General features: G+C 39.1%; 1 protein-coding gene across 2 annotated transcripts in view; it reads left to right on the forward strand.

The window, feature by feature from the left end:
• The first annotated feature begins 5,574 nt into the window (after nt 1-5,574).
• The window catches only part of LOC101855834, an 18,808-nt gene continuing 10,465 nt past the window's right edge, over nt 5,575-13,917 (forward strand). Inside the window, exons 1-3 of one of the 2 annotated variants that reach the window (XR_004858319.1) lie at nt 5,575-5,801; nt 9,029-9,370; nt 10,913-11,090. Coding sequence is in view for 1 of the 2 variants with exons in the window: in XM_035968631.1 (XP_035824524.1) it covers nt 5,764-5,801; nt 9,029-9,370; nt 10,913-10,946 (414 nt within the window). In the remaining variant the exon portion in view is untranslated. The remainder of the gene's footprint in view (nt 5,802-9,028; nt 9,371-10,912; nt 11,091-13,917) is intronic. The other variant, XM_035968631.1, reaches the window with a different exon arrangement.

Below are 13,917 nucleotides of genomic sequence, written 5' to 3' on the forward strand. Positions count from 1 at the left end.
TCCCCCCCCCCTCTTTCTTCCCATCCACTTACTGGACACACGATGATACATTGTATTTCCCCAGCCACTGGTTTCTTTCTCAGCTAAAATGATAAATAAATCTAAGAACTAGATCTATATTATACAAGATGAACCTCGGTAGAGAACAGTATGTTGATATAATTCCAATTTTTAAACCCCCTGAGCAGAAATCTTTATTTTCGGAACCAATATTGATGACTTTTTTCACATTATTGTCCATATCTGAAATGTTTGGAAGGTTTTTTTCTTTCTATAAACTAATTCACTGTACAGAGCCTGAAAAGAGCTTTAATTTGATATATAGTGCAACCTTGTAGCACAATTTGTTGATTTTATATGAATTTTTTTCCAGTCGGCAGACGTTATAATTTTCACCCAATAATGGCAGGTTTTTTGGGCATTAGGGCCCTATTATGGAGTGTTATGAGAGGTTTTAGTAAACAATTTTTATTTGGCCCCGTAGACCTTGCATTGAGCTTTAATTTGATGTATGATTTAGCCCTGTAGCTTAATTTGTTCACTTGTTGTGATGCTTTTTGCCCGAGGATGTACCAGAGTTCCCCTAATTTTTTTCCAAGAGGCGTTTTTTGCACCGAAGCCCACTTCAGAGGAGTCCAGAAAAGTTACTTATGGTCAGAGAGGTCTGAAAAAAATTCAGCCAAGTCTATGCATGTATTTGTAATGATTGTGTGATTTTCACTAATGAGGGGGCAATTTTGACTAATTTGGAAGAGGTTAAAATAGGGTTCTGAGCTCTTAATGACAAATTTTAGCATTTTTTTTCAATTTTTGAAGGCCTATATCTTGGAAACCAGTCATTCTAACATGCTTTGATTTAGAGATATCAATATTTGTGTTGACAGCTCTGGGAAAAACAAAGTTTTCATTGATTTGATCATGCACTTTGTATTTTATAACACCTCAAACATGGGTGAAAGTCGCAGTTGAAAAGGTTTCGTTTAAAAAATAAAACTTTGAAATACCATTATATCTCGATTGTTTATTGATGGATTTTGATAATTCTTTTTTTTAATGTTCTTGTTTCATAGAGTAGATTTGAACCCATGAGGTTTAAACGTCAATATTGTTCAAAAACATTTTCGCTTGTGGTACCTCTAATAACAGTATTTTATTTACAAAGGTAAAGAGGAGAAAAAAACGGGGTTTTAGAATTGTGTCTTTATTATAACAGACTTCTCGTTATAAGTGGACTCCACTGTATTCGGTTTTGGTGGAGACACGCTCTAACATACCACATACATGTATTTAAAAAAGGTAAGAACTATACATTATACATGTACCAAATTAAATGACTACGCTTGTATGTATAAACACAAAAATTGAAAACAACACATCAGAACAATGACAAGAAAACAATTAACACACCAACAAATTAAAACACAACATAGAGGAAAATGAAAGAGAACCAGCAATGTAAATAGTAGGCTATGCAAAGTACTTATATTCTTCACATGAAAATAAATCAACTCAATGTCAACGAGTGAGTAAGAGACGAAGTGAAGCGAAAGTGAAAATAAACTTTCTTTCTAAAAGTTAAAAGTAAAGAGGTTCGGGTTTTAGAGTTTTTTTATTCCCCATTTTCCCCTGGTTTGTTTTTATTCCCCGACGGTGTGTGCTTTCTTTTTCTTTTTTTTTAAAAATACACAAATCGCGGACCCAAAAATGCCAAAAATCGCTGTCACGATTCGCAGGTCGCGGCCGCGAAAAATCGCGGTCACGATTCGCAGGTCGCGGCCGCGACAAACGCAGATGCCAGACAAAGCAAAAACCTGGACGTACCAACGTATTTAAATGGCAAGTGTTGGCGAGATAAAACAGATCTTTTCCTGAGCACCTTGTGAGACTTGAAACAGATCTTTTCCTGAGCACCTTGTGAGACTTGAAAGAGACATGAAGATGAAGGTTCTTCTCCTCGTTGCCATTCTTATCTCTGTGTCAGGGGAGGGAGACTTCAGTCCATGCATCAATGACAAATTCCAGTAACATTTACTCGTTATAATGTGGATGTGGCTGCCTACATGCCTTTACCACCACAAGCTAGAGCTTCAGGCTTAGACTATCATGCAATGCTCTATTATAATATAGTTAAACTAGTTTTCTTGTGCATATCCAAATTGTTTGTTTCTTGTGTGTGTGTGTGTGTGTGTGTGTGTGTGTGTGTGTGTGTGTGTGTGTGTATGTGTGTAAGTGTAAGGTTTATTCGCTATTAACTTAGCATCGACAAAAATTTCTATATCACTTGCATGGGATAGAGCTATATATATATTACTGAATCTATTGTTAATAATAATATACTATTCCTACCGGAGCAATAATATTTATTGTTACCATTTATTCATGTAATATTATTATTAATATTATTATTATTGTTATTATTATTATCATTATTAATTAATTAATTTATTTACTTATCATTATTTTATCATTATTATTATTATAGTAGTAGTACAATGTAGTAGTATTTTTATCATTTTTATTTATTGTGTTTCGCTAAGGATCTGTTTTCTAGGTTTCTATTGGTAAATGTGTGTGGTTGGCGGGTGCTCTGGTGTGGTGTTTCTTATCAAACCTCTATCCTCCTTATATCTCCATCTTTTCTTTATAATATGACCTACATGTAGTTGCGTTACAAGTGCCGTAAAATTCTGATTAAAACTTTTTAAAAAAATTATGTCCCCCAGCTCGTGGTACTATCTGCCGACGTTTTCTAAACTTGGACTGTGTCTGTGCGGGGAGAAAGAGGAAGAGAGACAGCAACGGATGCATCTCCTGTCACTGTCCAGACCCCATATGGGACTTGGGGCACAAATTAATTGGGAAGAAATAAAAAGTTAAATTAGTCCTCTCCGACATGGCATCTATAAAATGAGACACACACCAGGCCTGCCAGTGTCAATACAAGGAGAATGCTTGACTTCGACGCTTGGCGTAGATGACGGAATCTTTCTCTATTTCTCTTCCATAACAGACGAAGTACATCATGTTTGTCTTGAACGAGAAGAAAATAAAGGGAATTCACTTAGATTGTGTCTCTTTTCTTGATTGTTTTACTAGATATCACAGGCCACCTTTATGGCTTTTTGTCATCTTTTTAATCACCCCCACCCCCCCCTCACAAACCTCCAATTTTCTCTCCTCTCTGTCTGTCTCTCTCTCTCAGTCTCTTTCTCTCTCTCTCTCTCTCTCTCTCTCTCTCTCTCTCTCTCTCTCTCTCTCTTCCCCCCCCCTATCTCTCTTTGTCAAGTATTAGTGTTACCATCCTTTGTTGACGAGTGTGCTGGGTGAGCATATTCTGATCTCTTACTTCAGCGAGCCTCTGTTTCAAAGCGTGTTTCAAAAGGAAAGTATTCCCACAGATGTTCACAAAATGGGAAGGGCAGGTAGGAGAAAAGCGTAGACTACAGATTATTCAATCCGGCTCAAGTCTTGGACAGTGTCATTACACATGGAATGGTATTATTGTACAGAAAAAGACGCAAGAGGGGTGGAGTGGAAAGTGCTGTCCCCGTAGAATTATGCGAATTTAGATGGCCAAATAATGCCAAAAAAAGCCAAATTATGCAAGTTACCGTAACACCTTTCGCGACATGTTTTGCACTTTTTCAACACATATTTTCAAGACTTTTATGTTTTAAGTAGCCTACAAAAAAATTTAAAACAGAACATATCAGTATCAGTAATTTGTAGTGTATTTGGAAAGAAAACAATACACATCTGTAAAAAAAACAAAAAAACAACTAAAATATATAATCTCTGTAACTTTCAGTTGTAGATCTAGACTGGGAAAGAAAAATGTAAAAAAAAAAATTTTAAAAAGGACATCTGGACCTCTGATGCTGGCACATTACTAAAACCAGGAACACCTGTCAAACATGAAGCATCAGCAGACATGAGAACAACAACTTTTGATGGATTGAAAAATTGAACATGCTCAAGGAACAAAATCCCAAACCATAACCAAGATCTTCTACCAAGGGAAATAACTAACTTTTCACTTAAATAAGACTTATTACGGTGATTATTTCCCTTTAGTCACATGGCGAGGCGTTAATTAATAAAATTAATTGTTTTGTTTTAAAAAAAGGGGGGGGGGGGGGGAAAAAACATGAAAAAACGCGGGGAATTCAAAATTATGCAAATGTGCAGAATTACGCGAAAAATCGCGGCCGCACAAAAAATCGCATAATCCTACGGGGACAGAAAGTGGTTGTTTGCACGGGTGAATGTTTTTGATAGGTGTTCCTTAAACAAGGTTCGACTGTACTGAAAGCTCGTACAAAAGGTTGTGGGTGGTCACTGGTTGGCGGGTGCTCCGGTGTGCTTTGTCGGATCCTTCCTTCCTATCAAACATCTATCGATTTTTGTCTTGTCTCTCCTCCTTCATTCATTACTGTGTATGTCATTCTCTAGCACTACCTTTAATCTTTGGCACTTATAAATGACCTATATTTGTGTTAGAAGTGCCGTAAAACTCTTGCAAATCCTCAAACGAAAGGCTGCTGCCGCTTCTAGAACAGTTACGTCATTCTTCAGAACCCTTGTTTCTGAACTGCAGTTTCTAGATCTGTAAGTCTGATCATTGTGGTACATGACCTTGTCCTAGTGAATATTATTATCTCTCCCTGTCGTTTTATTCTTTATGCAAGAAACATTCTGAAATTATGCAAACTGAGCCCCAAAAATATGAAATTATGCGATTCTGTTGTTGTTTTTTAAAACAAAGAATGATAAAGGAAAATAATCAGAAATTATGCCCCCCAAAAATGATCAAATTTTGCTAAATTATGCGGGGTGCATAAAAAAAACCCCGGGGACAGTATTATAGAGGTTGGTGTTTTGACTCGGTAGGCCTACACCAACCATACAGGACAGGGTAGAGTAGGCCTAGCCTACATGATTGTATAGATCTATGATTTTGAACATAATAGCATAGCCTATACTATAATTAATGAGGAAAATAATAATGTTAGGTAAATAGATCTGTATACATGTAGTTGACTCAACTTTATTTAAAAAAACAAAAACCAAACAGATTTAAGTGGGTGGTTGGCGGGTGCTCTAGTGTGGTTTGCTTCTTCTTTCCTATCAAACATCTATCGTCTTTATCTCCCCTCCTTTCTTGTGTTTATTACTTTCTTGTAACACCTCTAATCTTCGGCATTTATATGACCTTATTGTGTTGCGAGTGCCGTAAAACACTTTAAAAAACTTTAAAAAGACAGATCTAAATTTATTTTTGCGCATTTGATTTGTGTGATGGACATTATTTAGTGAACAATGCTTTTTGCCTCTTTCATGAGGTACATCCGCTATTCTCCATTCTATAAACTTCCGGTTTATTTTAGGCTACTAAGGAATTGTTGGAAAAATCTTTGAGCGGATGTTGTCCAAGTCAGTCAGTCAGTCGCCATATTGTTCGCCATTTTGCTCAGTGTAGCGAGTTGCAAAAGCTGTCTTCTGTTTGAAGTGTGTTGACTCACTGCATTTAGTTCGAGACGATTTGCAAGTTATCCAGAACAATTGTGTGGCTGTCGAGTCGCTTTTCTGAAGATTTCACGTCGATCTTTAGTATCTTTGTCTTCCAGAGATCGATTCGTTCCTGTACTGAAGTAGAAGAGTCCTGCCTTCTCTTTGTCCTTGCCGCCGACATGGGGAATTTTGCGTCACTTCTCCCAGATGAATCAGTAATAGAGTGTATTGACTTGGTGGAAGGTCAGTTCTATGGCCTGGAAGGACCGCACATGTTCTTGGGATTTGAGGTGAGACGTGATGATTTCTTAGTCGGTTTGAATGTTGAAGGAGAGCGGCTGTTGTTTGAGGTAGATATCTCTAGTGAAGGTGAGCCTATTGTCAGTGCTCCTTTGGCTGGAGGGCCAGAATGGTACAGGGACTGGTTGGGGCGGGTGGCTAGGAGAGAAGTGAGGTGGGCTACTGGACCAAGGTGTGGGGAGGTGATAGCTTTATATGACGTAATGTGGAGGAAACCGATGAGGGGATAGGACTAGATCTAGATGGTGGCTAAGTGATTTAGATCGCTGAGTCTGAGTGATGGACTTCTGTACTGTATTGTATGTGTGGCAAGTGTGTGTTTGTCGGGGTCCGTGCGTTGTTTAAGTTGTATTCTATTATTCTATCGATGTGTGTATGGTTTTAGGATTTTTGTATTTTTGGTTTTTGCCCACGTAGAGTCAGACTCTGTTCACTTTACTAGGTTTTGTGGGGATCTCTCTCTCTCTCTCTCTCTCTCTCTCTCTCTCTCTCTCTCTCTCTCTCTCTCTCTCTCTCTCTCTCTCTCTCAGGGAATTGGCTTGTCCATGACTTGGATTGGAACCTGCAGACATTTTTTTCTTTGTTTTTATGTTGTAGATATAAAAAGTCAATGTATGGATGAGTGTGTTGTTAATGTGTTCATCGTCTTAAAATAGTTAAATGTTTAGAGTTTATAATTTATTAGATAAGGTAAGACGCCATAGTACAACCAGTAATTTGTGGTAGGAAGTGCGCCAGTCTCAATAATAGGTTTCACCTTCTTTACAACCCACTAACACCGACCCTTTGTTTGTCTGTTGTCATATATATATATATATATATTATATATATAATATATAGCCAGTCAAGTCGGTGTATGTCATCGCTGATCATTAGTTTTATTAGTTGTAGCAAGGGGAAAAGACAATTAATATTTTTAGGGGAAGAGGAGGGAGAATAAGACAGCTGTAGGAATTGATAAAATGGAGGATATTATATCCCCATAACGAGCGACCACAAGTATGAGACAGAGTAGAATACTAAGAATAGTGGGCTGGGGTAGGAGTAGGGTTTGAGGTTGGTCTCTTCTTTATTGTTTGTTGAGATGGTCGCTCATTACGAAAGTCCTTCCATTGATAATGAGGAGAGCTGAGATAGATTTAACAACTGGGAGTTGTGTTGTTTTTTGTTTTCGATTTAATTTATAAAGTTGTTTGTGGGGCTTGTGCTTTGAAAGGCATGGGGTGGTGGGGCTATTCAGTCTGAAGAGGAAACCGGGTATGAGGGGTTGGGTGTCAAAGGGGAAATGACGCTCAATCCCTCATAGTCGGAGAAGTCGAAGACGGTAGTCTCAGAAAGCCAGGTAACAACGATAGCGACAGCTCAGTTTTTGGGCAGGGCAATTTTTGAAGGAGCTGAGGGGAGTTGGTGGAACACATCCACGAGCTACATATATGAAATTGAATATTTTATATTTTTTTGAGTAGTTGATATGAAAAAGGTAGAACTATTTTAAGGGTGTGGGCTGTTGTGGCTGAAAGTCCAATTGTTATCAAATATGAGAGTTCAGGGGTCAAGGGGGAACTGACCTTTGACCTTTCATATTGGGTTTCAGTTTTGGAAGGCAAGGGAATCCAGAATGCCTGTATTCGGTAAGAAGGGGTATGGTAGTGGGCCCATCTTTTTCGTTTTAAATGATAGCAGTTTAAAATTTTGTGTAAAGGTTTGATGATTGGGATTTTCGGTTTACTTGGCTGGCCATAGTGTAGAGACAAATGTATATATATGTGTGTGTTGTTGTTTTCCAAGGCCCATGCCCCTAGAGTAGATCCCCATTAACATAGTCACCAGTAGATGAGACTGAGCGCACATATTTCGGCCTATTTTTTTGTCTGGTGACGATTAACTAAATTTGGTTTGCTCCACTAGGGAGTGGGAATGTGGGAAAGTGCCCGCCTCGTGACTCTTTGGGAGCAGAGGATGTTAGGATATAAAATACTTTAAGCTGACAATAATATTATGGTACTGTCGTAGTTTGAGTTCTGTGTGTTTGCGATTTTGTGCTGTCTAGCTTTTGTAAGGTGTTGTTTGCGTTGTGTTTACTGTTATTTTGTTCTTAGTACTGTGTACCTACTAACTTTCTTCCCCTGGTTGTACTGATTATTATTCATGATGGCGTTCTTATAATAATAGATTCTAGATCTATGCTAGGAACGGGCACGGGACAAAATTATAGATTAAAAAATTATTTTGCTTCAATGATTGGCAGCGACCAGTAAAGTAGACAAGCTTCATTTCAACAGTTGTTTGCTTATTTCATGCTCAGTCATCTCATAGCTGCGCCTGTTGGCAAAGTACTCAAAATTATCATCAGGTATCTTCTGTTTGCCTACAACTGCTCTGAGCAAGAGAACGCCTCTTTGCCAACGTCAGCTTACCTGTTTCTCCAGCAGCTGTGGTAACTTTGGACTTGCATTAAATACCAAAAGAGATGAAAATAGTGTTGTAACCACCTCTCGGAGAGCTTCGTATTTGCATAAAAGTGTACCTAGTCCGGTCTCATATTTTTTCATGTCAGAGAGAGTCAAGTGCAGTAGAAAATTTCACCTACCTTTGCCTTAGGAGCAGACTGTCTCAAACAGCCAATACAGACACAGAGATCAGTAACGGTTGCTAGAGCCGGTGCAGCGTTCAGACGACTCGAAGGAAAAACATCTGAGAGCACAGAGTAGAGACCTCAGTCTCAGCACAAAGCTGAAGGTTTAAGACAGCGTAGTGATCTTTGTCATCGTTTTCCTCCACGTCAGTTTCATGCCTTGCACTTTTTGGCCGTCTTACAACACTGTTTCGTCAAGTTTATAAAGAGATTCAGATATGTACAGGATGGAAGGTTACACAGTTTGTTTTTGAAACAGTGCAGATCTGTTTGCTATGTTGAATAGATCTTGGAACTTGGAACAGTTTGAGTGTTGCTATATTTTGTGTGCTATGTTTTAAAATGCAGAACTTTGTCCAAGTTGAGATGCAGAAATAATTCAGTGTCAAACTTCTTCGGAAGCAAGATTCTACGAAAAGAAACTCCAGTTTGGGACAATTTAAGTGAACAAAATTTGCCTTCAGACTCTAGGTTGCCTTTGCCGTTGTTAGTTTTGTTTAACATTTGGCACCTTAGAAGTTTTTTTTGTTGTGATTGATTTCATAGATCTTTTCACTGTGTAAAACGTCCACCTGAAAACAGGCATTCCACCAGAGGACGGAGAGACACGTTGGACCGGCAAGAGAGCACGAGTCACTGGAGAGCCCGTCATGAAGCCGGAAGACGTGGCCACTCAGCAGACCTAAGCCAAGACTGGCCTGAGCTGGATTTCCTGCAGAGACTGCCACAGTTCCCCTTCCCCATCCCCTCCCTTGCAGAAGTTGGAAGTACTGGGCCTCATCGTGGCGCAAGGGTGAACACCCTGTTCAAACCACAAGACACCTGTCCTGCTGAAACAGGAGCAGACTGTGTGGAGAGGTTTGAGCTGGGTGGCCAACACAGTACTACACTCACCAGTGTGAAGGATGAATGGAGAGTCTATAGGCAAGTGCTAAATGTGGGCTGTTGGATGTAGTTTGTTGGTGTATTGAATGAAAGTCCGAACTTGAACTTCTTGTGTTTTTTAACCCTTCCAGCCCCATGGGCGTATATTTTCAGCAGCACTTGCACCTCCCACGGTCCCAAGAGCATATATACTGTTTTGGGGGGTACCAAATTTGCGCATTTTCGGAAAACGCGAACCTAATTAAACTTTAATTTTCATATTTGTACATTTACCATTAAACATTGTTATATGTTATTATCTAAACCCTCATTACAAAGATACTACATCACTTTTTAGAATGCATGCCTTTTTCTCTGAAATACTGCTTAATTGGCTGGGACTGGGATAAGGGAGTGCACAAAAATGGCTGGGGCTGGAAGGGTTAATGTATGTATGTATTTCTTGTAAGTAAATTGTTAAATGTAAGTTTTGACTACTTCCACAACTAGTTTAATCTTTTATGTCATGTATATTGGGGCTGAAAGTGTAACACTACAGGTTTTTCATGCTGTCCTCTGTTTAATTCCCCTGACTGCCCAATAGCAAGGGAAATGACTCTAACATGACTAGGTGAAGGACGATATCCCAATGAGTTATTTCCCTTTGTACACACTGATGAGATAGCTTGGGGTTGTTTTTTTTTAATGCAAGTATGTATTTCTTGTTAGTATATATCTTTTGATCTAAGTTTTTTTGACTTTGTATTCTAGCTGACACAGCCCTGTGCTCTGCTATCTTCAAACCTGGTCATAAATGAGACTTTCTTGTGGTGCTAGAGACTATAAGCCTGTACTAGAAAAAAATTAACAAAGTCAAATAATTGATTTTTGTTTTTAAAAAATTTATTTATGTATTATTTGTCTTATAAATACTTTTGTATTGGCTATTCCGTACCACAACTTGTGCATGAGTATCAAGGTACCAGACCTGCCAAGTGGTGTGATAAAATTGGCAATCTGCAACTGGCATAGATTCTTTGTTTATCCGTTCCCCCGTCGTTTTATGAAAGAAAAATTCTGAAATTATGCAAACTGAGCCCAAAAATGTGAAATTAAGCGATTCTGTTAATTTTTTACAAAGAATGATGAAGGAAAATAATCGGAAATTTTATGCAAAAAAATGATCAAATTTTGCTAAATTATGCGGGGTGCATAAAACCACGGTTACAGGTTTATAACAGAGGCACAAATCTCTGCACAAAGTGACAAAGTCAGATACACAGCTGCCGGGTACACAGATAGAATTGGAGCCATCTGATTGGTTCTGTTGGTATCATTGTGGACAAAGTAGATGGCCCTGGTTCAAGTACCGGGCTGGGCCTTCATGAACTCTGGGGGTTTGTGGAGTTTTCAAAGCTCTCAACCCACATGTCTTTGTCCTATCGAAGACGGACTTTAAAATTTAGGGGTTCCGCCACTTAAATAGCCTGATAGTGTTGGTATGGACTTTTAAAAACCTATACAACGACATGATAAGGTACAGATAAAAAAAACTGTCCTGACTGTCCTCCATGTCACTGACATCGACAACTTTGTTCACAGGGGAGAGGAAGGCAGCAACCCCCTCCTCCTTTAGATCTGTCCCTTCCTCAACAAACTTGCGGAAACTTTCACCGCCAACGTCTACCCCCACCATCAACATGTCTGTCGACAAAGGCGTGTTGGCGTGGAGTGGCAGTCTCAAGTCTCAGCTACCCAGTGTACTGCCCAGACAAGCCAGGCAAGTTTGGTGTCAAGATAATTCCAGCTCTGTGACTTCAGCAATGCCCACTGCACACTTGCCAAGTGCTCAGATAAAATTGGAGCCCTTCAATATATTTTTTTCATAATCTATTCTTGAACCCAAAGTGGATTTACCCAAATCAGTGTATTTTTGGAGATAAATTGAAGTCCATTCCCATCAGTTATGCGCAGCTTATTGTAACTGACAAAAAATTACGTTGGTTTATTTGCAATATTTGTCTGACTTACTATAAATGAAGCGAAAATACACGTTTTTATCTGTGTGTATTTACTATACTATTCTATAATGGTTTATTTGCTACTTTCGGTATGTAATGTGATCTACCGCGGTTCTGGAGACTTCATTTTGTCCTTGTTTCCTTGACACATGACAACAATCCAGTAGACAGGGATCATCCAGCAACAGACTTGCTTACACTCACAGATTTAACAACAAAGGACAATGCTGATGACAAGGAAAATGAAAATGATTCCTCGGACAGAGCGGAGTTGACTCAAGAAATGTTTTTTGTTTTAAAGTGCACTTCATCTGTACCTGCAATAGAAATGTCGACTGTTGTGACCCCAGCACGTCACTGACTTGAGCACTTGACAGCCATGGAAGATGTAATGGTGATGAGCTGATGGACAACTTAACAGACAACGATTTTAAACTTCTATCAACAATAGTGGCGACATCTATGAGGACAGGAGATAGCTGGGAGACGCGGGCCCGGGGACTCTCTTGAACTTATCGTCCAGCTCAGTACTGAGTACCATCTAGTTATGGGAACCCCTACCATCTAGTTATGGGAACCCCTCTCCAACTCATACAGCTCACAGCTTCTACTGGGGTCCTATCAAGCCATCTAGTTGTGGAAACCTCTCTCCAACAAAGACAAAAAAACATTTTAATGGGCCTACGGCAGTCCTAAGCCTGCAAACCAACTTCAGTTGGGAACTCAGAAGGGAATGTTTTTTTAATAACCCACCCCCACCCCAAGAGAAAAAAAAAACTCAGCCTGAGTGGTCGGTGGGTGCTCTGGTGTGGTTTGTGCCTTCTTTCCTGTTAAACTTCTATTGTCCTTATAATATCTCTCCTATTCTTTGTATGTTACCCTCCAGTACTTACTTTCACTTTTTCTGTCCTCTTATGCCACAAGGTGTGGAGGGGAGGTCAATTGTTGGATTTATGCTAGGTGTTTTGATCATCATGCTGTTCCTTTGGAGGGTCTCTTTGACTTCGTTGATCCATCTTTTTCTTGGCTTTCCTTTTTGCCATGAAGTTGAAGCCATCAAATCACAGTGGGTGGTTGACGGGTGCCTTTGTGTGGTTTGCTTCTTCTTTCCTATCAAACATCTACCATCTTTATCTTTCCTCCTTTTTTTTTTGTGTTTGTTACTCTCTTGTAACACCTCTAATCTTCGGCACTTATGACCTTATTCTGTTGTAAGTGCCGTAACACACTTACTAAAACTAAAACTAATCTGTTTTGTCTTCTTTATCGCCAGCAATGGTACTGATACTGATACATGGTTTCTATTTGGTCACTTTTTTAGCACAAGGGGCCTGTCCCGAAAAATGCTGTTTTGAGAAAATCGAAGGTAAAGTTTTTGCCCCTTGTTCAGTTTCTTTAAAAGACATGGAGAGTTTTCTCTATAAAAGGGGCCGTTCAAATATAATCTTACGCCTGGGGAGGGGGGGCGGGTCTTTGGTTCCTGTAAGAAAAGTGTAAGGGGGGGGGAAGGGGGGTCTTTAGCTAATGTAATATTATACTTTTGTGAGGGGGAAAAAATATTTTCGACATAATGATGAACTCTGCATTTGTTGATGATAACTAATTTCACTTTTTTGTCACCATAAATGATCAGTAATAACATAGATACAGTGGAATCCTGATAAAGTCAACTTGCTTACAGTCAACACCTCACTGTAGTCCCGTTTCTTACCTTCTTTGTTTAAGTTGAAGTAATTGTGTTTCTGATTTTCTGATACAGTCTACCACTTGAGTATTAACCTTTCGTGAAGTCAACAATTTGGGGCTAAATCCTGAGGTGAATTCATTCTAGAAGAGGTATTTCGCCTGAGCAAGTGGTGTACACACCACCAATTACATATATGTACTTTGTTCTTTCATTCTCTTGTTTTGGTGACAACTTCAGAATTATACTCCCTGAAATTGAGATTACATCTTGTTTATTACGAGGTACTTTGTCATTTTGTAGCTGTCATCTTCAATTTTTAATGGCAGTAGTACAATGGATAAAGTCAACCTTGCTCAAAGTCATCCCCTTTTTTTCTGTCCGGGGTGTTGACTTTATCAGAATTCCACTGTAACTTGTTTTGTTTTTTAATTAAAGCGCTTTTGTCATACGTGAGTTTCAATTTTTTCCCTTTTTATTAGTAAAAAAGAGTGTGTATGCAATAATTTCCTTGAATGATTTACTCTAATTGTGAGGCAGCGTGGTGAAATCAGGCGCTCGTCAAAATAATGAAAGTGGAAAAAAAAACCTGGCATTTTTCCACAGGTTTGGGAACTTTTATTGAATTTTTTTTTCGCGTTAAACACCTTTTAATCCATACTGAAAAACGTTCATTACATACATGCCCAAAATTTGTGATTTTTCAGTTTAAAAGGCTCTCAAGCATACCTGCCAACCCTACAGAAAAAATCGGTAGATCACCGACTTTTAGGTCAAACTACCGATCCACCGATTTTGAGATGAAGCCACCGACTTCGGGATTCAGCAGGGTGACTGCCAGGCCCCGGGAATTTGAGAAAGTATGTCATGTATATTGGGGCTGAAAGTGTAACACTACAGGT

This window comes from Aplysia californica, unplaced genomic scaffold (assembly GCF_000002075.1).
Source record: "Aplysia californica isolate F4 #8 unplaced genomic scaffold, AplCal3.0 scaffold00004, whole genome shotgun sequence".
NCBI classification, from domain to species: domain Eukaryota; kingdom Metazoa; phylum Mollusca; class Gastropoda; order Aplysiida; family Aplysiidae; genus Aplysia; species Aplysia californica.